The 27,640-nt window shown below is 39.4% G+C and overlaps 2 protein-coding genes across 3 annotated transcripts in view; both read right to left on the reverse strand.

Annotated features, from left to right (window-relative positions):
• Positions 1–16,853, reverse strand: part of celf3b (cugbp, Elav-like family member 3b) — a 30,704-nt gene extending 13,851 nt beyond the window's left edge. The window contains exons 1-4 of the mRNA XM_081616834.1: positions 16,252–16,853; positions 15,998–16,028; positions 15,321–15,584; positions 12,365–12,447 (exon numbers count right to left, since the gene is read on the reverse strand). Of these exons, the coding sequence (XP_081472960.1) occupies positions 12,365–12,447; positions 15,321–15,465 (228 nt within the window). The 5' untranslated portion in view covers positions 15,466–15,584; positions 15,998–16,028; positions 16,252–16,853. The remainder of the gene's footprint in view (positions 1–12,364; positions 12,448–15,320; positions 15,585–15,997; positions 16,029–16,251) is intronic.
• Positions 16,854–20,576: 3,723 nt separating this feature from the next.
• adamtsl4 (ADAMTS-like 4) overlaps positions 20,577–27,640 on the reverse strand; it is a 47,927-nt gene continuing 40,863 nt past the window's right edge. For both annotated transcript variants that reach the window (XM_008432736.3, XM_081597163.1), the window contains exons 11-17: positions 27,394–27,523; positions 26,553–26,757; positions 26,038–26,211; positions 25,776–25,955; positions 24,528–24,707; positions 23,524–23,671; positions 20,577–23,448 (exon numbers count right to left, since the gene is read on the reverse strand). In XM_008432736.3, coding sequence (XP_008430958.1) covers positions 23,318–23,448; positions 23,524–23,671; positions 24,528–24,707; positions 25,776–25,955; positions 26,038–26,211; positions 26,553–26,757; positions 27,394–27,523 — 1,148 coding nt within the window. In that variant the 3' untranslated portion in view covers positions 20,577–23,317. The remainder of the gene's footprint in view (positions 23,449–23,523; positions 23,672–24,527; positions 24,708–25,775; positions 25,956–26,037; positions 26,212–26,552; positions 26,758–27,393; positions 27,524–27,640) is intronic.

The raw sequence follows: 27,640 nt of genomic DNA on the forward strand, positions 1-27,640 counted from the left end.
ACTTGCATGTGAGGCGATGCATGAGGGCATATATGTGATGCTGCATGAGCACACACACACACACACACACACACACACACACACACTGAGTAAAAGCCCGGCTTCCACTCATGCACTCCTGACCAAAACCTGCATGCAAACACAAGCCCATTTACACGCTGTGGTGTCAATAGAAATACTATAGACACACAGTGCATGTCACTTATCTATGCAAATACACTCACGCACACACTGAAACAGTTTTACGGTACGCCTTTCCAGTGTCTCACAGCACCCGACCTTTTGCTCACACAGAAACAAACACATACTACACACTTACAGTTAATCTTACTCCCTGCAGTAATGCGGAGAGGATTGTACCAGGATTAGAGGATATTAAATCCTTGGATTATCCAATCAAATCGTATTTTGCCCCCTCCCCCACCCACGCAAAATCAGTGGAACAAACCATCCACCGTGATGAAGGGGGGGAAGTGGTAGGAAAAAGAAACTGTACAAACATAAATCAAAACTGCAGCTTTATTTTGTATTTGCTTCTCTTTTGCCATCAAAAGTATTTCTGCACAACAGGAAGGAATTATTCACTTTAACACTTAAAAAACAACAAGGCAACATACATTCATGTGAGTATGCATCCATGTAAAATGCTCTCTTGAATCCTCTGTAAACGCTTATGGTCACACCTCCTCATTCCCCTTTTACTCTCCCTCGGGACGCTTCAACCTAACAATTTCAGAAGTCCATTTTCCAAAATGCACAAGGAATGAAAACTATTTTTATCCTCACTCCACAATCTCGCATTATTTCTGCCTCTCCTTGACTCCTTGGTTCCTTGCTCTCCACGTCCAGATTCATAATCCTCCATATTCTGTTTTTGACGGTACTTCAAAAATAAAATATTCCCTTCATCAAAAAGGCTTCTTCCCTACATTGGTTACATTTAGTACCCAACTATGCTGAAAAACCACCCACAACAGTTTGAATCCAGCATATCTTGAAACATAAATGCAGCTTTTATTGAGGCTGCGTCTGCACACTTACAGCTGTAGCAGAACAAAATAATTAGCAGCTCATGCACACAATCAGCATTTTAATCAGAATTATTGAATAATATACAAGTATATTGATTTTAGCTAAAAGTATATGTTTCATGTAACTGGTTTCAACCCAGTTTATTTCTATAGAATCAGGATCAGCTTTATTGGGCGACATTTTGTGCACAAAGAAAGAATTTGCCTTTGGTTTTCAGGCGCTCACAGGGTACAAACAGAAAGTATAAATATATAAACTTTAGAGGAAATAACATAAGGATAAAGAAACTGTGTGAACGTATTTGCAGCCATTTTTCTATATTTGTAGAAAGAAAAAAAGGACTGTTGTGACACTGCAAATATGTTATTTTTGTTTCACAATAATCGCTGAATACTCTGGCTTTAATGGGCTTAAAGTGTTCATCAGAGAAAAAACCATTTAGCACAGACCTGGAGGTATATACCTCCAAATTACAAAAAAAAGTAATCTCAACACACACTACAATTTGTCCAATTCACATTTAGCTATAAAGACCTTTAGGTCCAATCGTATATTTAAATTTGAAGATCTCTACTTCATGCAACAAAACAAGTATACAACAACTACCAGAACTGGACTCTATATAAAATATAGACCCGGGTCATATTTTGCACTGCGTGAGTCAAAATCTATGAAAAGTTAACATGTCTGTACAGCAAGAAAACAATATTCATGTAACATCCTGTTATGATGATCAAACTGAATTTGTCCGTCTCATTTAGAGCAACATGAAAACATCAAAATGTGAGAAACAGGGAGTGAGCGTTAAGGGGGAACAGAAGCACAGCTCCACCCCTCCATGCTATCATCTCTATTTAGAACCACGTTAGGCTTTGCATCCCTCAGGTTTCCTAGCAACCTGGCATCTGGCTCGACTCCGTTGCCTAGTGACTCAGGTCTGCAACCATAATACAGGCTCCTGGTGCCCCGTCCCCCTCCTCTCTCCTCCCCCTTCTACTGTCTCTAATTCCTTTCTTCACACCTGAGAGGTCTGCCCTCCATCTTCTCCGTTCAGTAAGTTATCTGGCAGAAACCCTTCACCAGCCTTTCTGCTGGAGCAGCAGCATATTCCCTTTCCTCTCACTGTGTTTTTCTCCTCATTTGCCTGCACAATAATAACATCAAACCATGCATAAAGCAGCGGTAGCCACCGTGTTGATCCCTAAAATATTACGCTGTTTTTGTCAAGCCCAACGAGAACATTCAGCATGCAGCAGCGGAGCACTCACTGAAATTTGATCCTGTGGATTTAGTTCAACATAATCCAACAGCACTATAGCGGATAACTGTTAGACCTATGCACTTGGACCTTCTTTCTATTTTCGGGAGTGTAAGTCCTTTGGGAAATGAGCTGGTGAATTAAAAAGGCCGTTCAAAGCCATACAGATTCATGGCTGCAGAAATCTCACATTCACTGAGATTACGTCCAATCCGGAGCCTGACACATTTATGAAAGCTCGGATAGTTATGGTGTAGGTGGGAATGCAGAAAATAAAAGACTGATATCCAAATGGATTTATGTTCTTACATGGTCACATTAAAACACACTGGTTTTTAACTAACATTTCATGAATGGGTACATAGAAATACTTATTTGTGTCATAAAATGAGGTCAGTGCAACCTCAAGTGGACAGAAAATGAGATATATTACATTGTGCCATTTTTTTTCCCACTAATCATAGCAGATTGCAGGATAAATTCCTTCTTGCTTAAGTAGGCATTAAAAGTAGAAGAAATCAAGTCCATATTTAGGAATAAATACAAATGTTTCTTATTAATTTAATGGTAAGTGTGATATCTGCAAGATGGCATCGAAATGGACATAGTTTTTATAAAATGGGGTAAAGAATAAAGTCTGAAAAACGATTACTTTTCCTCACCCCATCATGAAATATATATGAGAGTTGACTACTGCTCTTAATCAATCTAAAAGAAATATAAGACAGTCTATGAGAAATATTACATGGAAAAACTAGATGGTTAGTAATCATCCAAGCAGGGGAAGTTCTCACAAGTTTAATGAGTTTGTAAAAAGCTCAATTTCTCTGTGGTCAGGGTGAAAGAACTCAGTGTTTAGACAGAAAGTTATGGTTTGATAAGAGTCACATCCCAGGTGCAGATAAAGTCCTGGCATCCCATTTCTCTGCCTAATCACACACACACTCAGACTTGCAGGCACACACACTCCCCTTTGACAGATGTCTCTCTTTAAATTGACAGAAGTCCGCCTGACTCCCTCCCACCCCTTCCAGCATTCAGAGAAAAGCCTTTCTTCTATTGCACCGCCCGCCTGTCCCTTCCTCCACACTCATTACAGACAACTTTTGTCTTGTTTCCTCCTTCTTTCTGCCCCGACCTCCTCTACTCCGCCCCTGTCTCACCCTGCCCCCTCCCTGTCTGTACGTCCCTATTCATAAAGAACCTCTTCAGGGCCCTCCTCTACGTCTCCTAGTCCCCATTTCATTCATGCAAATTCACACATTCATTCAGGCTGGATCTGTATGGATCTGTTCTATATGTCCACATCATGAAATATGGGCCATATAACCTGAAGACGGTTTATACCACGGACATTATATTTGAGATTTTTCTGAGAAAGCGGTAAAATTTATACTCGTAATAGGCAATTAGAGTAAAACAGAACTGCCCCTCCCTACATGTTGCTGTGTCCTGCTGGTCAGCTGATTAAAAACAGAGTATTTTTTCCAAATTAAATTGGGCAACCCCTGCATCTTGGGTTATTTATTTATTTTTTTAAATAAAAAGCAGAGTGCTAAAATTCTCTAAAGACTATGTATCTCAGTCAAATGCTAATATCTATCATTGTCATTAGTTGGAACAATTATCGCTTTTCTGTTCTGAACAAAAATATTTACACCAATTTCTGTTTCAATTTCTGCGTGAATGGTTTTGTGATAAGATGAAGCCAGGGCGTTACCCCTTAAGGTTGTTTTATTTTGAGAACCTCATACCAGCCTAGTGATCAAAGTCTCATCTCTATGCAAATATCAAAGGGAGCGTACTGGTCGAGTTTACTGCTGTTAATTTAGTTCCTCATAAACATAAAAAAATGCATAGATAAAGGAGGCCGCGTTTCACTTTCAGCAGTAGCTCTGTGTGAGATATTTGTTATTTTGCACAAGCAAATCCAACATCTGAAAAACACATACTACCCTCTCTGTGTTTTCGCTATTTCACAAAGTGTCAAAAATAAGACAAAATGATGAATGTTAATTGCAACTGAGTAGCTTTTTTTCCCCCTCTGTGTGTACATGGAAAACAGAGCCTGCAGAAGCTGGCTGCATTTGTAAAACAGATGGTGTTGGAAATGGACACAGTTCAGTTTAAGGCTACTTTAAAGCTCGGTTTATGAGACACACGGTTTGGCAGAGAACATTCAGGGCAACCTGCTAGTCATGTGTCCAAACAAACATAATTATCAAAGCAGCTAATCACTTAATTTTTCCTGTAGGTGTGTGTTTCTGTTTTCTTATTTGCTGGCTCATTTGGACCATTTTCTGGTATAATCACTGACCTTGATCTGCAAGCGTCTGTGTGCGTGTGTGTCGGAGGCCTTAAAGAGGCAGGCTCTCTCCAGGGTCAGGCTTTTATGAGGCTATGATTAGATTCTGCCTCAATTTTGTGGTGAAATATGAGGCAGGCGTTCTTTCTCTCCGCATGTTGCATGCATAAATGTACCCACATATGGACCCACACACATACAGTGTTCTGCTAAACCATCCATGTCACGATAAATCCCTGACATTCAATGTATTTTAATAGGATTTTATGTGACAGTCGAACACAAAGTGGCACCTAAATTCAGAATAGAAGGAAAGTAATATAAGGTTTACAAATGTTTGAAACAAATGAAAATCTGAAAAGTGCCCATAACATTTGCTTAACTGAAAAAAGATATAAAAAGTCCTACATTCTGAGGTTAGTAGGTTTTCATTTTCTTGGTATACATTTTTTAAAATGTATTTATAGCAAAAAATCAGGACATGCCTCATGTTTTATTTGAAAATGCTTCCTGTATTTAGCCAGGTTTATTGGATGGGTGTGCCTAAGTCAGCTTTTTAACAATGCACTGCATGTCAGTGGCCTTTTTTACTGTAAAATGGAACGGGTTAATAAAAGACGAATACTTTGAGTTATATCTTGTATTTTGATATTTAAACACCATAATTTGGAATTTATCGTAATGATAATTCAAAATTCTTACAATAAGAAATGTATTACGATAAATAATAAGAAATACGATAAATGCCCAACTCCAGTGAAGAATTTTATTTGTAAACCATGTCTCCCTTTAACTCCATTTGACATTTACTGTATGTGCTACTTTGTACTGGTTTATCACCTAAAATCTCAATAAGATAAACTGAAGTGTGCATTTGTAAGAAAATGTGATAGAGTTCTGCATATCCTCAAACACAAGATTGATAGAAAGCACGTCCACATTGCTATTTAAGCCCAACCGCAGACAGACATTTGCCTTAAATAAACAAGCTAAATCTCCTTTGGTCTTAGATGAACACAACCCTACACAAATACACTTCAAACCCCCCTCGGTTCGGCTCCTCCTCTTGTCTACCTCTCTCACGCACGCACGCACGCACACACACACACGCACACACACAGAGCCAAATCTACACCTGTCCTTTTACTGCCATCCCATCCCACACACAGTGAGGATAAAAATAGAGAAGCAGCCTGAGGGATGGGGGGAGCGATACACATCACAAACCCCATCAGGAGGAGAGAGATAGAGGCAGCGGAGGAAAAGATGGAGAGAATATAAAGACAGAGAGAGGAAAAGAGTGAAAGAAAACTGGGGTCTGCTCTAAATTGAAAATGCAGCAGTAAGCAGCGAAGGGGAATAGTAAACAGTGCTGCTGACCACATAAATATGCAAAATTAGCCTACAAACTCGCCCTAGTGGATAATTGCTCATCATAGCTTTGCCCCACAGGGAGATTGTCTGGCAGGCTTCTCAGATTCCACGTAGAAACTCAAACACTGATCACACACCACACGAACAAACCCTAAGCGGATCTGATAAGCATTTATCACACATGCGTGATGATGGACACATGCAAACGTGCCGCCTATTGTCGTAGGCTTAGAGCACAGAAAATACACCAATACTAAGAGCTACAGCTAGTAATTACATTTTCTCAAGGTGATGTAACAGAAGTGAAAGAAGGAGCAACAGTAACTCTGAGCTGCCGTTTCTGCCCCCCTGTTCATGCTGCATGCATAAAAAGTTCGGCCTTTTTGGCCAGGGACATGCATAAATTCATGCGTCCTCCTTCGGAGAGGACACAAGCTCAATAAAGGGAGAATAAAACAGCTCCCGTCATGTTTACAGCTGTAACAGTGAGACTACGGTAATTCAATTTATCGGCTCCAGCGCGCCATCGGGCCTGTATGTGTTCAATCAATATGAAAAAACTACAAACTGTTATTATTTTTTAATAAGAGTATTGATCCGCTGCTGTATCACTTATTGCTAACTGCTTGTCTTTTGGCACTGCTGCCTTTTTAATCATTTAGAAGCACCAAGAATGTCATGGGAAACACAAGGTGTGTATTGTGTGGTGTGTGTGCATGCGCCGTTTTGGCTCTAATCAAAAAACAGGGAGCAAAATGCTGCCTGGAGAGCAGTAAAGCATGACAACACACACCTGGTAAGCTGCTTATCACACTTTAATTTCACCTACACTCAGATCTGCGGATGCCAGTGTGATTAAACAGATGTGTGCGTGTGTCGCTGTGTATACGCGCGTTTGTGTGTGTGTAGAAACAGTCGTATGTGAAGTAGCACAGAAGATGAAAGCACAGATAAACACAAAGAGGCTGCAGATTAAATGGGGAAAGAGAGATATCAACAGCAGAGAACAAAAGAACAGATAAGAGGAAAGATATGTGGGGAAATACAGCAACAGTAAGCCGTGGAGGGATGGAGGGATAAAGAGTGCAGGGAGATATGAGGTTAAAACCTAACCAGGACGGGAGGGAGGAAAAAAAAGAGGGATAGATGGATTGACAGAGATATAAGGAGTCTCTCATGAATCAATACTGTATTAAAAAAACCATTTGAATGGTGACAAGTCAGATTAAACATATATTTTTGACAAAGTGAGCAAACGGCCTTGCAAAACATATTCATAAATTGGTTTTACGAATATTAACTTTTTGTGCAGCTATATCTGCATCTTAAGTGACAGGCCAACACAAGGTGGAGCAAAACTGCGAATCTGAGGGAGATTCCTACATGGTTTCAAACTGTTTTCAGCGCCTCTGAGTAAACACGGCACATTTGGCCTCATTTGCTTTGCTGAGCCTGTTTCTACCGGCTTTGCATATATACAGATCTCACGCCTCAACGCTCTGGACCGTCTTTGACATGAGTAAATATATAAAATCCTTTTAAAGACATTTTTCTGTTTTAGAAACGTGAAACAGAACAGAAAAGCAGTGGTTGCCGTTCCGTCTAATGCACTGCGGCAGAGTATGTAGGACCTTATATTTACGGCGGATATCATGATCGCCTGGAAGGAATGCTTTACTGCTCTGACAGCAGCCTCTGCAACAGACCCCCACCCCTCCACCAAACCTTGACCTCTGACCTTGCATATTGCCAGCATCTCTTCAAACTAACAGTGCACAAAAATTGGACTAGGGCAGAACAATATATTTAGAGCAGTAGTGAACCCAAAACTGTGTCATATATTCATTTTGTAGGTGAGATAAGAAAAACACTTTTGTCTGTAAATGTGTTCAACCCAGAACTTCACTCTGTTCAAATTCCTTATAAAGCAAAAAATGTATTACACTGCAAAATGTACACAATAATAATTACAATTATTAATGAGTTAATCCAAAAAATTATCAATAGACCAGCAATTCACTATACAGATGGTAACTAAAGCAGAAAGGGTTTGAGCATGTTGATGTTAAGTTTTTTTTCTCTGCACTTTAGTTTTTTGTTACAAATGATCCTGCATTCACCAAATGAATTCGGAGTTATTGCCTTTTAGCCAATAATATTTTTAAAAAGTATTATTAGTTTATTTGTATCTTTTAATGTATTTCTAATATTGTATAACAAAGGAATAAATAAAAATTCTGCAGACTGTGCCAATTTAAAAAAAAATCTAATTAATCGATTAATCGTCAGAATAGTCAAAAGAATTATCTATAACTTTAATAATCGTTAGTTGAAGCCCTGAACCAGACGTAGCTTTTGCCCATTGACAACTCAAGGTTTCTAGGGCCTTTGGAAAGAGATCCATTCCCATACTCAACAGTGGATATGAGACAATTGTTTTGTAAAAACACAGTGTTAGTTCCAAATGTTCAAGTAGCTCTGAGTCAACTTTCCATGTGTACACTTGTGATTGTCGGACAGAAAATGCTGGTACATTTTATGAACAACCAATTGTCACATTAAATAATAATAATAATAATAATAATAATAATAATAATAATAATAATAATAATAATAATAATAATAATGTCTCATTCCTTTTAGGGAGGTTTGATGAGCCGCTGGCAATGTGCTGATGGTTTTAAATTAAACATCAACATATTAAGCCAAAGATACATTCCTGGGAGTAACTTTTATGCCTCCAGTATTAATGTCAATGGCTTGGCGTGAGCTTATGTAAACACCTCCCAGAGGAAAACTCTGGACCACTTCTAACCAAACATCTGCGAGCTACAATATAGCTTCATTTAATAACTTATACTACTTTAACAAATACTGTGTAACTGTTGCTCTTCCCATGATGTGCTTCCTCTTTCCTCCTTCTGAGTCCAAGCTAAACAAAAGGCGCAGGACTCCCTGATAAGGCCATCTGTTCATCTCACTCTCAATCCCTCTGTATTTGCGCTCAGTTTCCAATCGGAAAATCTCATGCTCTGCAGAGGCTAGCGAGGAAATCTGAGACAGAGCATTCCTCTTTGTTTTCTAATGCATCGCTTTAAATGTTGTACATGAATTAATCTATATAGCTAACCTGGAAAACATTGTATCAAGCACCTTTTAATTGCTTTGTGATTACTGTACAAGACAAAAACACATCTATACAGGAGGGATGCTTCTCTTCCATTAAACATTCATGATGAGTCTGATGCTGCACAGATTTAAGCTGAATCTGGGAATGGAGAAAAGTTTGCAGTAAACTCATCTAAGAGCCGTACAAACAGAGCAGGGGAGGACGAGCAGAAAGGGGGAGGAGATGGAAACGGTCAAAGGGGTCAACTAATCAAGAGGAAGGGAAATGAGATGAGGGCTAGACGAACTGTGGGGGAGAGGAGAAATACTGAGCAAGACTGGTGTAGAGCGGACGACTAAAGAAGGGTTGCCATAAATGTCTGTGAAATGAGAATCTGAGCAGAAACTGCGAGCGTGCAGCGAGAGGAAAAATGTGAGCAGAAGACAGCAGGGAAGGGGAGGGACGTGAGTAGGAGAACCATGAAATGAATGGATTGGGGGAAGTGGGGAGAACATCCTGTAATATCCTACTGGTGCACGAAGACTGGAAGACAGGAGGGGAGGAGCTGAACATGGGACAGAGGGGATTTGAGAGAAGGAAAAGGAGATATAATGGAATGAGGGAAAGGATATTGAGGGTTGGGGGACAGTAAAGGAAAAGCATGTCACAGGAAAAGAAAAGGATAGGACAATATACAGAAGTGTGAAAGAAAGTGAAAGCCATTTCCAAATCCTCTCAGAGAAAGCAACAGAAGAGGCGGGCAGGTGGAGCCAAGGAGATCAAGGAAGGAGGAAAAAAAAGACACATTTGGTGGAAAGTTAAAGCAGAATAAAACCTCAGAATAGGTTAAGGTAAACAGAGTTCAAAATCTATGTTTCAAAGAAAGAATGTACAAACAAAAAGCGAGTGATTGGACTCGTGTGATTATCAGTTTCTTAAGAGGAATAATCATATTCAAGCGCAACCAGGTTGAGCTAATACCACTCTTCAGTGTAGATGCCTTTACTAATCTAAGAAGTTCATCATTATTAGTATCATTTTAGAGTCATCGTTTAGTATTATTCATGTTTCAGAAAGGAGGTAGAAAAGCATAAAAGATGAAAATCGTAAATAGGTCACAAATCTCTGAAAGGTGCATCTATATAAAATTCTAGCTTTAAGAAATGTCACACTGCGACTGAGCCGAAACAGTCAGGAAAAACAAAATGTAAATAACCGAATAACTATGACATATGAATAGTTTGAGTAAGCAAACTGTGTAAGATTTATTTGATGAGCTGTCAGCGCCAAAATAGTATCTTAGTCAAATATATTTTCACATTGTTATAAGCACCTGATTTGAAAATAGAATGCGATCATTTTCAGATAAACCTCAAAAGGTTGGACAAACTGAGGACATTTAATAGAAGGTTTTCTCATTAATAGTTTAGGGTTACTAAAAAAATCCAACACATGATAGCCACACCCATTTTTAGCACAAAAGGCAGTGGGTCTGATCCTGGCTCTTCAGTCTCTTTAGTAAGTAACCACCCTGCAAATCATTCATCTTTGTGTTCAGAACAATTCCTTCAGTTTATCTGGAAATATGCTGTAACTTTCAATCTGTGAAATTTGCCTCCATACAACATTGTACCGATGTCACAAGCAGAAAGGGATGAGATAAAACACAGTAGAGTCAAAACGATAACTCCAAAAACAAAGGGCGGCATGGGAGAAAATGAGAACTGAACAACAGACTGCAGAGAGGTGTTCTAAATGCAGAGAGGTCAAACGTCTTAGCAGCCTCTAATTGGATTAATGTCATTATGAACACGCTGCTAGTACAGGTGAGTGTATACGTGTTCTCCAGCTACATGAAAGAGCATGCATGATGGTGCTAAATATGTATGCATGCAGGGATTTGTGCTCATATGTGTAAGAACATTTCCCTTCCCCCCACGTTTTCTCTTCAGGCTCTCTGTCAACTATTTTCTCACATAGATCTTATCAACACTCCAGCTTGCGGAGAAGGTGCAGGAACTGAAACTGTGATCGGCTGCAAGGCAACACAGAGAAAATGAGATGGAGAGACTTGCAGTAACGGCTGAGGCACACTGACTATTCTGTTGTAATTGCTGCGAATCCGAACTAAGATAAGGCAGAAAGTAGCATTTTGTTCCTAAGTGACTTGCATTTTTATATCTCGCCCTCTAGCAGTCAATTTTGCTTATAATCCTTTGTGCAAAAAGGTAGAGTTAGGAAGTATTTCCAATAAAGATGAATCAGTAAATTGTCAAGACGTTGACATAGGTTATTGTTCCTTTGATCTGTCAAATAAATTGTTGTTTATATATAGCATAAATCATATGCTGTACTCCCAATTCATGAAATGTATCAAAACTCAGTGTTTCTCTATTTTGAGTCTACAAACCCGGAAAACGTATTAATTATTTCTTTTTTTTCTGACGTATTCAACATTTTTGATCTCTTATGTCTTGCAGTTCAGAAAATAAAATATTGGAATCAGTCACACATCAAATACACATGTAATTATACCAGCCACAAAATGCCTGATCTAAATATCCCAAACAAGACACCTGGAAATCAGGTCAGAGGAAGAAAAGAAAAAAAGAAGGGAAAAGCTAAAGATAGAGAGCTGCAGCCTATGAGACAGACGCTCTTCTTGCACAGTGCCCCCTCCATAATGAACAGTGTCCTACCCCTGCACAGTCATTGCTCACAATCCCTCAGCAGAGAGACTGTAGGGAGCCTGGGATGAGACAAAGGGGAATGGTCACATTAATTACACACACTCTCTAGATGGCAGCTATCACCGGAGGCTGACGGAGGGAACGACGGTGAGATGGAGTGACAGCGAAAGATAGAGAAATGGAGATGATAATGCTCACGGAGGACCCTATATGTCTCCAGCGGGAGGGGGAGTGTTTGTCCTTAGCAGTAAGACGCCTGCCGGCTGCTGGGTTATGTCACTGTGTTACTAATGGGAGCAGAACCTCCAAACACACACACACACAGACACACACACGTACACACGCACGCACGCACACACACACACACACACACACACGCACACACACACACACACACACACACACACACTCTCACACACACACACACACACACACTGAAGTGTGTATTTACCCGCACGCTAAATGTCTATGTATTTAGGTGAGGGGATGGGATCTCTAATACATATATGCAAGGTTGTGTGTATTGTTGCATAAGTAAGCGGTGCCTAGTGCCATGGGAAGTGTGTGTTTATGGCTGTTTGTTTTTGAGCACGTACCCCTGGTAGTGTTTTCTGCTCGTGGAGAGCGCTCTGGGCTTTCAGGGCCGACTCTCGTGCGCAGTACGTCAGAAACGCGCATCCTGTCAGAAAGAAGGAGGCAAACAGAGGGAAAAAGAGGGCGAAGGGCGGGAGGGGGAGCAGGGGTATTGGTACAAAAGGTCAGTAAATGGGTCTTTTTCTGCATCATCCTCCAGCAAACAATTTATATTTTTCTTTTACTATTGCTAGGCACATCACTTTATGGGATAAATTAAACCATGAGTCATTAAGATAAACAATAATGTTGTTTTGAGGCCATGTTACAGAAATATAATGGTAATGACATAATAATCCAAGCTTGCCCTCTCAAAGATAAAAAAAAAACTTTAATTTCTAACAAATGTTTAAAACTGGAACTGGAAGAGATTTTAAATATCCAAAATAAGTCAACAAAAAACCTGGAACAAGAAATAAATAAATGAAACTGCCATTCAAAACAATGGGCTAGTTGAGACCATTGCATTAGACTGAAGCTGTTTGTCATCCAGTGTTTTATAGAAAAGAAGAAAAAGAGAGAGAGAGAGAGAGATATGTGAAAAACAAACAATTGTGCAAATGGAAATAATAAAGCTTGATTTATCATGTGACTAATTGGTTTATTGCTTATTGTGACAGGCTTAACTGGTTGAACTTTCTGACTCATCAATATTTTGCAAGATAATAAAAAAAGTAAACGTACAGCTTAATAATGAGGATATTTTTGTAAGGACTCCACGGCACGAGTCAGAGCACATGACAACAGCACAGACGTGTGTGTAGCTGTGCCAGTGTCCTGCCCTTAATCAACCACTATGCAGAGTTTGCCATCACTCGTCTGCGCTCCTATATGCTGTACCTGTGTCTGAGTGTGGGGCAGGGGGGTGAGTAGTAGAGCTGGCTGGGCAGAGCTGTTTACTACACCTGTCACCAGCACGTCAGACAACAAGATTAGCAGCAGGTTAGCATCCGCTGTGACATCTCACACGGACTTACATAGAATCAGATTAAAGAGTTTAATTCACACAGTGAATCTGTGTGAATTCATTGTGACTCAACAAAACAAGAGAAGACGAAAAATAGAATAACTAAGATGCACTGGCACGCGTGCCACGCACACACAAAGACACACATGAATCTTCTCGTCCATCTCATTGCTTTTAAGAGGGGCTTACTGTGGCTGTGGGGATTCTCGAAACAACAAATTCTTTCCCTTGTGTCACCCAGGCTTACAGTCCCATTACACTGATTGGAGCACACAGCCTAATCTGGTTCATGTAACTGAAAGAACCCCTGGTCACCATTTGTGCAAGGCTGTGTATTTGTGTGTGTGAGAGAGATGGCATTATATAGAGATGCTACGAGAAATTGGCTGATGGTTGGAATTGGCAGATTTTTTATTTTTTTTTTAGCCTAACCAGTGACTGACCGGTTGGAAACTCATAAATAAGGGCCAGAATCCTTCAACTTTAAATCTTTAAATCTTTTTTGATCAGTACGTGCGCTCAATTTAAGTGGTACCAGATCTACGCTAACACTCTTCAGTGTGGAAGTTGTTACTGCGAGAAGACGGCTCAAAGTTAGCTATTTTTAATATCAGAGAGGTGTTTAAAAATAAGGTAAGAACAAGAAAAAAAAACAGTAGAAGCCATTTCAAAGGAAACTGTGTCATTTATGAAGCAAGCTAGATTTTGGCAGGTGCAGGCTATTTCGCTTCTTTACCATTATTTTTTGAGGTCGATTAATACTTGACTTTAGAGGGCACAAAAAGGACCAGAATGGAATGTAACTTTGACCCACCTTTGACTATGTTTCGTTGGATTTTCAAAGGACGACTTCAGCAGATAAAACGAATGCTGCAAAAATTATAGGAAAGTTGCTCTGAGATTCCAGCCTCTATCTGTCATGAACGTGCTGGATTTGGAAATGCCAGCACTCTACACTAAATCTCTCGAGAATACAAAGGGAGACTGATGACTTCAGTTAATAATGTTACTGCGTTAATCACTAGTAGGATATTAAATCATGTTAAAAAGTCGAGTCAAATTCATGTCTCTTTTAAAACAGCATAATTCAGTTTTGCAGTGACTGGCCTTAGGAAGTTGCCCCTGCTGCTAAACTATATTTTATATTAATTAATGACCGCTAGAAGCAGTCAGGCTATATAGAATATTTTCTTGAAGAGAAATTGGTATTCTCTTTATGTTCTAGTTCTTATAAAAGAACAAACATAAATTAACCAAAGATTTAAATCTGAACGTCAAACCTTAAAGAAAATGTTAAATTGGTGTTGGCTAAGAAAAGACAGATCAGTGCATCTCAAGTAGCCATGTCCAGTTAATTCAGAATAGCTCCATGTAGGGATCACAATTATTTGAGGCATTTGTTGTGATTACAATAAAAGTGATGATAAAATGGTTTTCAAAATTCATACGTCAATTCCACAACTAAACACAACATGATAATTGCCTCAAATCATATTTAAAAATGTATTCTTTTAAATTATCCTCCTATTCAGGAAAACGGCAGAACTATTAATCTCAACCATCCTGCCAGTTTTTAGGGTTTGCAGACTTCATCAATTAGAGTTTAACGATGTCACAATATCTATGAATTTCTAACGTAACTGTTGTTTCCACGATAATGACAAAATTTTACGATAACTTTCCAACCGTAAGTCTGTGCATTAAGTGAGGTTTCCTGACTGTCTTCATGCTCTCACACCGCGGCAACAACAGGAGACAAATCCACGAGGTGCTGTGACAGTTTCCATGGATACATCTGACAGCTGCCTCAGAAAAATCCACCCATCCAACTCCCTCACTGTCACACTGTCTATCTATTCAGCACTGCTTATCCATCCCCCCTGTTTCTTTCTTACTCGTGTCATTTTGTCTGTCTCTCTGCTTACTGTTTACAGTAAGTGGGTGAGACCTACCTTTGTGCATCCCGGTGTATTTATCCTTAATCACGGTCAGTTCGTAGATCTTGCCAAATTGCTCAAAAATGGGCTTGAGGTCCTTCTCCTCCAGATTCCGAGGAATCTGCCCCACGAACAACTTGATGGCGTCGGCCTCCTTCATTGGTACAAAGTGGAGGTGATGGCTGCAGGACCAGAGGGTGGTGGTGGTGGTGGGGAGGGGGGGGTGAACAGATCAGGAGCAGGTATTTCTGGAGAGGACCAGCTGTTGCTGGACAAGTCCTGATTGAAAAGGAAGAGAAAAACATTTTAAAAATTTTTATTTAGAAATCTAGATTTTTTGTAAAAAAGCAAAAAAAAAAAAAAAGCTGCAAAACTAACATTTATTACAATGTTTTTAATAAGCCATTTATTGTATTTAAAATAGCATAATTATGTTTTCTATGAACATATTTGTTGGTAAAAATGCATAATTTTAGTAAAGATGTAAATCTGCTCCCCAATTACCAAAAAAATAAAAGCATCTGAGCAGTCATTTTGAGTATTTATTGCCCTGTTTGATGACAAAGGGCTCCAGTACCTTCTGGGAAAACAATTATGCAAATGTTAATTAGCCAATCAACAAAACAATAATGGCACCTTTCCCTCCAATTAAATATATATAAAAGAAAATATCTGTAAGGGGGGAAAATTACCTTTTTGGTCGATAAACGGCGTTGGGGATTCCTGTTGACGGAAAAACAGAGAAACAGAATGAGAATGGATGGAAATCATTGCACTGGAGCAGTTTCTTTGTTTAGGCAGCTGTAGGTTAGTGCACACACACGGATGTCATGGGGCTCCGCTGCTCTTTGTCCGATCCCCTCTCAATGTACACACGCATATACATACAGACCCCAGCACAAAACAACACATGGAAACGTAAGGACTACACACATGAAGCGCTTACCGCTATTTAAAATCACTCATGGAGCCCGCGTAGAACAGAAAGATGCTCTCGGTCGGGTCCCCGTTGTTGTCCTCGCCGCTCCGCTCCGCTCCGTCCCGTCCGCCAGCCTCCTCTCTCTGGGTGCTCACCGCTCTTTGTGCCCAGCCGCGATCTCCCTCCTCCTTCTTCTCCTCCTCGGCGTATACAGATACTACTACAACTGGCTCGACTGTTTACGTGTGTGTGTGTGTTTTTAAAAATAAATAAATAAATAAATAAGTAAACAAACAAAAACAATACAAAATGTGCTCCTGGAGGAGAAGGAGGAAAGTCCTGGCAGCTGACAGCTTCTCACAGGCGCTGACGGAGTGAAAATGTCACCAAAAAGTGGACGACGCCAGATATGGTTATCACTTTTAATTCCTGTTTTGCAACCGAACTGGCTTTTTAAAATTTAAACTAACTCACGATTGTTTGAACTTGGCTGGCCTCTCGTTACGACCTCTTTCAGCCGTGACGGTATTGTTCCCACCGTAATGAGCGGACAGTTACCTCGAGCTTATTTTCTGTCCAACCGTTGTGTATCTTCTCACGTCCTACTGATGCGGGTGTCCCTCCGCTCTCTCTAGGCCCCTCCCCCTTCATGGCTTGCTTGTGACGTAACATCAAGGGACCGTCAACAAACATGTTCACGTTGAAAACACGAAAACACGCGGGAATTAGAGATGTTGAATATCTTGTTGGTAAATCACAGGGCTGGTCCGAGCCTTTTCGGGGCCTTATCAGATTTTTATTTTGGGGATCCCCCTACATCATTACATCAACACCAGATGCTTTATCATTAGAAAAGCTGTGAAAGATACCTATTATCATTAGCTTAACTTGTAATTTGCTTACATCATACTAGTGTTTAAATGGTTATTGATTTTAACCTTACAGGAGAAATAAAGAAAAAGCAATTATTTGGATTTTTGAAATGCAGAGTGGTATTTAAGTGTACCATATTAGTTAAACTATTTGAACATAATATTAGCTAAAGTCCAGTCCTTCTTCTAAATCTAGGAAAGATACTTCTAACATATCTGATTCAGGAGAGGCGTATCTCCAGTTGTCCAGAGTTTTTTGCTGAACTACAATCATCTGAATCAGGTGTGGTAAATCAGTGTAGCGCCTAAAACAGGGGTCTCAAACTCCAACCCTGAAAGGATGGCGTCTTGTGACTTTTATATGTTTCTCTGCTTTGGCACACTTGCTCCACATTAGCTCATTAGCAAAACTTCACTGCATTCTCCTGAGGCAGTTTCAACATTTAATTAAAGTATTTAGGCCAAGGGAGACATCTAAAAGATGAAGGAATCTGACCCTTAAAGAATGTAGTTTGAGACCGCTGACCTAAAATATGCAGGGCAGAGTGCCTTGAAGACAGATGAAGTACTTACTCTTAAATTACCTTTGTTTTACAGTCCTCTCAATGCTTTTTCCTCAATTTTCTTTAATGATCTTATTTAATTTTTTTGAGACCATCAACAGATGTTTACTTGAACTATAACACTGTAGATAGTGAATCCATGTCAAACTTGAATTTTTTAAAATTATTATTTGATTTACTGTAGTAATGCCGCATGTACTTTCTATATTTGTAACATTTTAAAGATTTTTTTTCATTCGCTCAGATTTTAGCGGCTATTTGCTGGGATAAACTTAGAGGACGGTCCCTGGGCAACACGGTGCGCGAGCCGCCTATTGTTCTCGCCGCGAGCCCTGGCCTTGGTGCTGAAACGCCGCTTCGGCGCGCCGCCGACAACGATCACGCAGTCACGACTGCTCCACAGCTGTTCACGCCCGGGCCCCGAAATCACGTTCACACCCTCACTGAGAGAAGAGTGTGACAGAGGGTAGAGAGATAGCTCGGGGACGGAGTTGGCCTACTTTACGCGCTGCACTTTGGAAAAAAAAAAAAAAAAGAAGCAGACATTGAGCTATAGCAGTGCTTTATGTACTGCAGGCTTGCCAGCCATCCTTCAAGATAAGGAATTATTCTAATTGAGACTTCAATGATGCTGTTTCTTAATAATGACAACTCTGCTAAACCTTTGCAATGATTCCAATTAAATCTGTTTGTTGATAGTAAAGCCAATAAACAGATAAAGGTGCAGATGGATGTTATGAACACTGAAAGAGTGAATGATCTGCATCATACACAATAAAGTACAAAGAAAACTGAATGCAGAATAACATTGCAAGAGTCAAAATGCTCTGAATTATATACATGTAATTCAACCTCTGTTCCTGCATTTTCTCAAAGTGTTACAGTGTTACAGTTCAAATCTACAAAATATTTACAAAATGTATGTAAAACTTTGAAATAATGATAAACGTATAAAATATTTATTAATAAAACAAGTATAAACAGGACAACTATATGCATTACTCACAAATACTCAAAAATTCAAATTTGATCCCATCATTTTCTATTCATTTATTTTTTATACAAAGGTTTTTATAATAGTCAAATTTAAAAAAAAAACCTTTACTCTAGAACCTAAAAAATCTGCAATTTGAAACATTCCCTATTTCAGTTTCTTGAAGCTTACAACTCAGCTTTTTCAGAAAACAACCAACAGCACATCCAGCTTTCCTATCTTCGATGTGTGTGTGCACCCAAAGTGGAAACAGAAACAGAGAGAGAGAGAGAGAGCAAAACAGAGAGAGGGAGGGTTCACTAGGTTCATGTTAATGTATTGCTAAAGGTCACCATCTGCTGGCCTCCCCTCCTTCCCTCTGTGAGCCTCTGTCCTCCAACATTCAGCCCTAACTCTACACATGCAGCCTTTCATGTATAAATCCCATCACAAGGGGGTTCCCATGAACCCATCGCCCAGCAGGGCAGGGTGCTGTACGCCTGCTGAGCCTAGAGGACTGCGGCGGCTTGCACCGGCAGCAGGCTGCACGCAACCAAACCTGTTAAGCCTCCCTGCATGATGAGAAACAGGAAATGACAACTCACGCAAGTCTGTGACACGAAGACAGGGGAGGAAAACGAAAAGCAGCTTCTTCTTCTTTTTATTTTTTTCTTTTGCCAGTATTCAGACTGCAGGATTTAAAACTAACCAAGAGTCCTGCAGGAGATTTATGGGAAAAAAATTATAACCAGAAATTATTTGTATGCTTAAATGAATTGTAAAATCTGTGGCATGTTGAAAACAATTTAATTATAATAAAAAGTCATGCAAATAATCTGCTCCTTTACAAAGTTTATTTGTATTTTGACTTGATTATCAAATGAGTTTTAATATCAGTCAAAAATCCAAAATTATGTACACAATTAAGAGGAAAGAGTATTCAGAGCATTTCTTACCCTGTAAGGAAAAATATAAACTTAGGACTGATTACAGATGCGAAAAATAATAATAAAAAAAATCCCTTAAAAATAACCCTTAAGACTGCATAGAGGAGGCTAAAAGATCTCCTACTTTTATGTCTTTGTTTGCTTCACATTTGCCATAAAGTAACTTGACAATCCCCAGCAATATTGGTAAAATATTGTGTTTGCACCTCTGTGTGCATTAGGTGAAGCTGCCAGACACGGTGGTGGCAGTGTGATGGTACAGAGCTACTTTACTGCTTTCAGCAATTAATGAAAGAATTGATCCTGCTCTCTGAAGGAGCATTGACAAACTTATGCTCAGTTGCACTTGGGTTATGCAGGAGGACAACAATCCAAAAAATAAAGGGTTTGGAAGGGCCGGTTTTATATTTGAGATCCTGTGATATGAAATCCAATTTGCTGTTAACGCTTGAAAACCCTCCAAAGTTTCTGGATTAAATTGATTCTGCAAAGAAGAGTGGGGCAACATTTCTTTTTGATTTTAAAACTAGTCTAATTTATCTGAAATATTTAAGTATAATTTAAAAAGTAAAAAACAGGAACAATTTGCAATGGGGTGAATATTTTTTACAGGAGCGTTCAAGAATTTATATTTTAAGGTATTTATTTTAAATGCTTTTTTCAACAAAAAAATATAGAGCAACTTTTGCATAATTAATATGCCATTTGATTTTTGCAATATAAAGGAATTCGAGGTACAAACATTTGCAAAATAACTTTCATCAAAGCAAAATGTGTTTTTCTTCTCAACTGAGAGCAGGGAAAGAGAAACAGGAAAGTTGTTTGAAAGTTTATAGATAATATATTTTTGTACATTTAACAATTTTAGTAGAATATTGAAAATAAGCAACCAGTCTATAGACGAAAAAGGAGTCATTTACAGACTCAATGGTGCCACCATTTGGACAAACGAGGTACTCCTCCTTCACGGCACAAAAATAATTGTCACACACACCTCTTTATTTTTCTGTTATATCAGTTTTATTTAAAATGAAACTTCGACATATACATTTCCCACACTGTTTTATGATTTTGAATGATAAAAAATGTCTGTATAGCAATAAAAACATCCCGAAAAACTCTGATGTAAGCAGAAAAAAAAAAAATCCTACAGCTCCTTAGGACAGAAAATAAATTATACTTTCTTCAGATCATAGATAAATAACTATCTTTTTTTGTGGTTGTACATATATAAAATGTAATTTATACTACAAGGGATTAAAGGCAAGAATAACACATTCAAAGCCACAGCCGTACACACACACACACACACACACACACACACACACACACACACACACACACACACACACACACACACACACACACACACACACACACACACACACACACACACACACACACACGTGCGCGCATACACCCAACTCAGTCATCATTGAGGCACACCATTATGTCATTTATTTGTTAGATATGGGTATATGAGGAGTGCAACGGCACGCCAGATAACTAACATTAAAGGGTAAATGTTTAAAAATAATTACAGACATTAAAACATATCTGACAAATATACAGATTCCTCTTGTTTGACGGAGCGTGAGTTTGTGTCACGTTGGGAGGCGTGGGAGGTAAAGGAAAGGGAAAGAAGGTCAAACAGTACTCACACTTATATACAGAGTTTGCAACTTTGATGTGCAAAATATTGGAAAGCATAAAAAAGCATTTGATCCATATCATATAGTGAGAGTGATTAAAAGACTATTGCATGAAAGAAAGCAGCTTTTTCAGCCTCACTGAGACTCTGACTTCATCATCTTCTCCAAAGAAGATGATGAGACGCAGAGGTTTACAGAGTTGTATAATATCATACATTTTTATATCATACAGCAACTTGCAGAGTTTTGTCACATTACAAATAAGGCCACAGTCATTTTTATTGAGATTTTGTGTGATAGACCAACACAGAGTGGTACATAATTGTGACATGGAGGGAATAAATTTCCTTTAGAAATAAAAATCTGAAAACCTCTTTACTTTGATTTCCTTAAAACTCATTTTAGAAAACAATTCAGAAGTAATTTCATTTAATTTAATTTAAATCCAGCTGTTCTGTGAAGTTATCAGAGGTTCAGTAGAGAACAATAGTAAATAAACTGCGTCATGGAGACAGGTCAAAGATAAAGCTAGAAGGAGATTTTTAAAGCAAGGTGAGGTCATAAAAGTATAAGCATTGGAGAAAAACTAACAATGTACATCCTTGAACATCCCTTCCTCATTGTGAAGCATGGCAGTGGAAGGATTATGCTGTAGCCATGCATTCCTTTAACAAAAAGGTGGAACCTGGTCAGAGATACTATTTCACAATTATGTCCTGCTTGGCCTAACACATCAAATCCTGGTAAAATGCTTTGATATTTCTGGTTGTAATGTAAAAAAAAAGTTCAGAAGGTACGAAGTTGTTGCAAGGCCCTCCAGAGCTCATAGTCCAAAAAAAACAAAAACAAAAACAAAAAGTGTATTTGATGCTGTCAGAAAGAGTTTTCTGCTTACTTTATAAAGTAACTCAATTAATCTGTGTGGAGTGATTTATGTTGTAGAACACATTCTGCCCAGATGTCTTAAGAAGTTACTTATTTTTTCTTCTGTTGTTGCTGATGTAGCTCAGACGAGGTCATTGTTTGGAAATATAAAATACAAATAAGTGGAATAAGCAAATGTTAGATAAGTCCTTTCATCAGACTTGATATGAATAATTAAAGTTCTTGACAGATCTTTAGATTTGTTTAAAAAAAAAAAGAAAATAAATGAACTGCAATCATCAGTCCTCACATAAAGGTGGCGCCAGTCCCTGCTTTTGAAAGTCATTGGGTTCCTTTTGGAAGCAGAAAAACTCACAATTTAAGTAAAGCATGTTGAGGGGAATCGTTCCTTTTGGATTTTAGTATATAAATTATTTAGATCAGATTTATTTCAAGCGTTTTAGACATTATTAGAAGACAACTCAATTATTAATCAGGGAAAACGTCAAGATATGTCAGAGTAAACAAAAAAAACCAAGAACCTGTTCTGTCATGACATCTGTGTGAATTATCCATCATATATATGGAGACTCCCATCCTTCTTTCCATTGCCTTGTATTTGGTCACTTACTGTCATGCTTACCCCACCCCTTTGGTTCGAACTGTCCAAGTACTGAATAGAAGGACACTTTAAGAAGCATTTTTTGGCAAACAGGAAAACAGAGCTTCAACATGTAAAGTAAAATCCTTCTAGCTTTGTGGGAAGCAGTTTCATAGCTGCTACTCTAACAGATCTACTGCACTTATACTGCAGCACAAGATTCTGAATCCAATAATAATATCATATTTTATTTACATTTGCCATGTCGTGAATTGGGAAGGATGTTAAAAAAGGCAGAGTTAGCTGCTGAAGCGTCTATGTCCTCAGTGAGACTGTTCCACTACAACCTGACAGTCACAGAAATGAGTGTAAATTACAGCAAGCACCAACAGTGCATCATTTACTGCAGGTAGAAGAAGGTCACAGTTTGTCACATGTGACTGAGTACTAGCAGAAGGAATCATCTGTTTTCACAGTGTTTTACCTGAAAAAGTCAGGAGGAAATAGCTAACTGTTGTGTGAATGCCACGTCAACTCTGGACTGTCCATTCCTGCAGACTCATCCTTCAGGGGTGATCGGTCGTCTTGACCTTTACCCCCCTCCTCCTGTGACCTGGCTGCTCAGTGCCTCTTGGCACGCAGGGCGCTCTGTGTGCAGGAGGCGCAGCACGCCATCTTGTAGTAGGAGTAGACGCACATTCTGGCTTGCACCACCATCAGGCAATTATCACGCCTGTCCCGACAGTTTTTATCTGCAAACAGAGAGGATTAGGGACAGACTAGAGCGGATAAAGAGCAGAAGACGCATGACTGTATGAGTCACTCACCCGCAACTTGCGGGCCGCAAGGAATGGTGTTGCAGATCTGTTCCTGCTCAGGTTTGGTGCTGGGATCGCATGCTAGGCTGTGCTCTTTGTCTGGTGTTAGACAGCGAACCTCTCTCACCTGTAGGCCTTTTCCACAGGAACGAGAACACTGAGAACAAAAAAAAAACAAAACACACATGCAGAGTGAAAAATCATAGAATATCAATTTATGAAGAATATGAGGAAAATTGAGGTTCCTCATTCTATTACAATCCCACAAAGCAGAACATTTAACAATCAAGTTGGAGGAAAACTAACACTACATATCAACCTGTCAACTCAGTTCTTACTGTAATACATGGTGGTGGCAGCATCATGCTGCAGGGATGCATTTCTTCAGCAGGAATAGGGGAGTTGATCAAAATAACAGGAAAATGGATGTAGCCAAGTACAGTACAGTCCTAGAAAAAACCTGACCTAAATACAGTTGGAGCTACAATAGAAAGGTAGAGATCAAACACTGTCACAGTGTTAGCTGTCACAGTGCCTAGCCAAAGTCAATCTGCAGTCCTGAAAACAGGTGAACATTTGAGACAAGATTGAAAAGTGATATTCAAAACGTTCTGTATCCAATCCAACTGAAACGGAGCTATTTTGCAGACAATTAAATTTCAGTTTCTTGATGTGCAAACTCCCAAAAGGTTTTCAGCATTATTTACATTTCTCTTCACAATTCTGATTAACTTGTGCTGGTCTTGTAGCAGCAGCTAGAGTGGCAAAACATGAATACAGTGAAAATATGAAATAAAGAAAAAAAAAGAAAAACAGGGATACAATTAGTCCCAGTCCCTTCCCTAGTCGCAGTAAAGAAGTATTTATTTTCAGTCATTTTACAAGAACCGTCAACAACTAACATCTTCTCATTGCAGGTTCACATCTCATCTTTCACTCCGGTGATGTCTGCATTGGCAAAGCAAAACAAAAACATCTGTAAATAAATCTAAAACATGTTTTGTGTCTCGTACCGCGCTCCATTCTGTGGTGAACCACTGAGGCTGACACTCCACCATGCTGCACTCCTGGACAGCTGCAGGCTTCTCCAGATGTGCACACTCAGTAGACGGCACGACAGTGAAGTCGCTGCCCAACTTCTGAACACAGATGATTTCCCGTCGCTGGCTTCCATCCCCACATTGGACATTACACTGAAAAAATACCTCACGTTAGTCAAATATTAAAGAGATGATAGAGTACAACTCTGTTTTCCATAAAATGTTAACAAAATCACAATTATTAATCTTTATTTCACCAGTTATCAAAATGGTGAATGCAAGCAGTTTCAATTTATTTAAAACTTACATTCTTATAAAATGGAAACTTAGTGTCAAGAGTTTAGTTTTCAACTCAGAGCAGAAGGAGGCTAATTCTACGAGTTCTTTGTTTGCTTGTTCAGAATCCCATTGAGTTGCGTTTTTCACACCATGAGGCACAAAACGTTTTAAGTGAGGTGAAATTCTAGACTTTCAGCATCTCTGACCAATTGACGATACAGTTTGCTGCAAAACAAACGATAAATACGTCAGGATAATCCCACTGTTTATAACAAACACACCTAAAACAAAACAGATGTTTCCTCTCTGCTTTGGCCTGGAGGATGTGAAGTTCAGGATTTTTTTCCAAGGAAACTGATCATTTCGCTTTATTCCTAACATGACAGGATTTTTTTTATTTGTTTATCCTTATTTGTTGTTGAATATGCAATTTATCAGATTTGTTGAGGTTCTTTTAAATATTGACATTGATTTTTGTACTTTATAACATATATCAGCATTCTTCAAAGTCTAAAGTGAGAAAAACTGCAGAAGATGAATATTGTGAAATATCAATGTGTTTCCCTAATATCTGTGAAGCAATAATGTATTCGGTGTTACATGTTGAGATTTCAAACATTTTCTATTTATATACTTTTGGGTTTCCAGGCACATTTGACAGCGTAGATGGCAGTCACATTCACTGCTCCTTTATGACATCAAGAATATTATGTTCCACTTTTTGATCCAGTGTCATTTTGCAGTTTTCATCCATACAACAGGTTTTCACATTGATGCTGTCATCAGTGTCACTTGACTATAACTAAATCCACTAATAAATTTAATGATTTAATGTCCCACAGTGTTACAAATTGTTTTGTACCCTTTTATACATGCATTTCAATTTTCGATTGAAGAGCATTATAAATGTTTGACACAAACGTAGCAGTCCATCCATCGTACCTCTGTCCAGGGGCTGCTGTACCACATCTTCACTGGCACACAAGGCCCCTTATTGCAGGCCTTCAGCTCTGCTGGTTTTTCGGCAACACAGTCACCTCCTCCTCCTCCATCTCTCACCCCTCCCCGGGTGAGACACACCACTTCTCTCTTCTGCACCCCGGGGCCGCACTGCGCTGAACACTGAGGCCACAGAATGGGAGACGATGTTGCAGGTTGCAGCGGAGAGCGTACGCGTTCCTCCATTTCTCTGTGTGCTACTCACAGTGTTGGACCATTCGGTATAGTACCAGTTGGTGACGCAGGGACCCATGTTGCACTCCTCGCTTCCATCTGGGCGGAGCCGAGAGTTGCACTCGTTATCGTTCACAATGCTGCCCTGGTCGCTGACGCAGCGCACGCTGCGTGTTCTCCTTCCCATGCCGCAGTCCACAGAGCACTGATGAAGAAATCACACTTTGAGTTTACTTGGACTGTTCCAGCGAGTCATTACCACTAGTTACTCAACAAGTTGTTGCTAAGTAACCAAAGAGTTGACGCCACTCATTTTGTTTAGTTGGCTGTGAGAGGCTGAGTTGCTAAAGTCTTTCCTCTGCCTGCATCCCCAAGAATGCTGTGCGGTTCTGGATCGAAGTTCAGTAAAACTATTGAAATTCTACCAGGCGTATTATCTGTTGATTTTGATCATGTATCTATTGCGATATATGTTGTTACTGATTTACTGTGCAGCCCTATGGATGACATTAAAGTGAAATTAAGGCTTTGTTTTTGTTGACCCACCGTGCTCCAGTTGGTGCTGACCTCCCAGTGGGAGCAGAGGCGGAGCTGGCAGACCTGCGTGGAGTCAGGTTGGGTGAGGTGGGCGCAGCGCTGAGGGTGGACCATGGTGGAGCGAGACCCAAAGCTCTGCCTGCACTGCAGCTGCCTCTGCTGCACACCCGGCCCACAGGACACGCTGCACTCGGACCACGCGCTGGCCTCCCAGCTAACAAACACACAGCACACACAGGAAGTGTCTAAACATTGTACGTTTAACTTGGAGAAATAACAACTTGTGTATGAAGAACACTTATTTTTACATATTTTAGACTGCATAACTCATGAGAAGATTGTTTCAAAAGCGTTTATCACATAAAATGACAATAAATACATTGAAGTCTGTGGTTGAAATAAAATGTGAAATAAAATTGTGAATATTTTTACAAAGCACTATGTACAGTAAAAGTGTCAAACTCGAGACTCAGGGGGCCAAATCTGGCCCACCATAACTATTTATGCGGCCCTCTAAATACTAGAGTCACATAAACAGAACCAAACAGTTGTGTGCTTAAATATTATTTTAGCAATCAAATCAAAGCAGTTTTATTTTGTCTGTATAATGCCAAATTACATTAATGTGAAAAGATGTTAAATATTATTTAATTTTAAGAAATACTCGTCAAATTCAGAGACAGCTGATTATTAGTATTTTTAACAGTTTGTTAATGGATTTTATCAATACAATGTTTCACAACCAGCCCTTTTTAATCTTCTGTCCCAAAATGAAAATGAGTTTGACACACCTGACATAGAGTAACAATCTAACTCTAAATAACATCTTAAAAATCTTAATTTGGCTTACAAAGGAGGGCAGGGTTGTGTGTTGCAGGACTCCTCCTCGGCAGCAGGTTTGGCTGCAGAGTCACAGTTCCCCTCTGCGACTTCTTCCTCTGTGTGTCGGTTCACACATATCACCACTCTGTGCTGAGAGCCTGCTCAGAGGGAAAGAGTAAGAATAAATCAGGATTTACTCTTAATTGCATTCGCACTTGCATAGAACAACCTGAGGAGGGAGACATTGTATGATCCAAATGATTATAAATAACCAG

This window comes from Poecilia reticulata, chromosome 16, assembly GCF_904066995.2.
Source record: "Poecilia reticulata chromosome 16, P_reticulata-male-v2, whole genome shotgun sequence".
Lineage (NCBI taxonomy): Eukaryota > Metazoa > Chordata > Actinopteri > Cyprinodontiformes > Poeciliidae > Poecilia > Poecilia reticulata.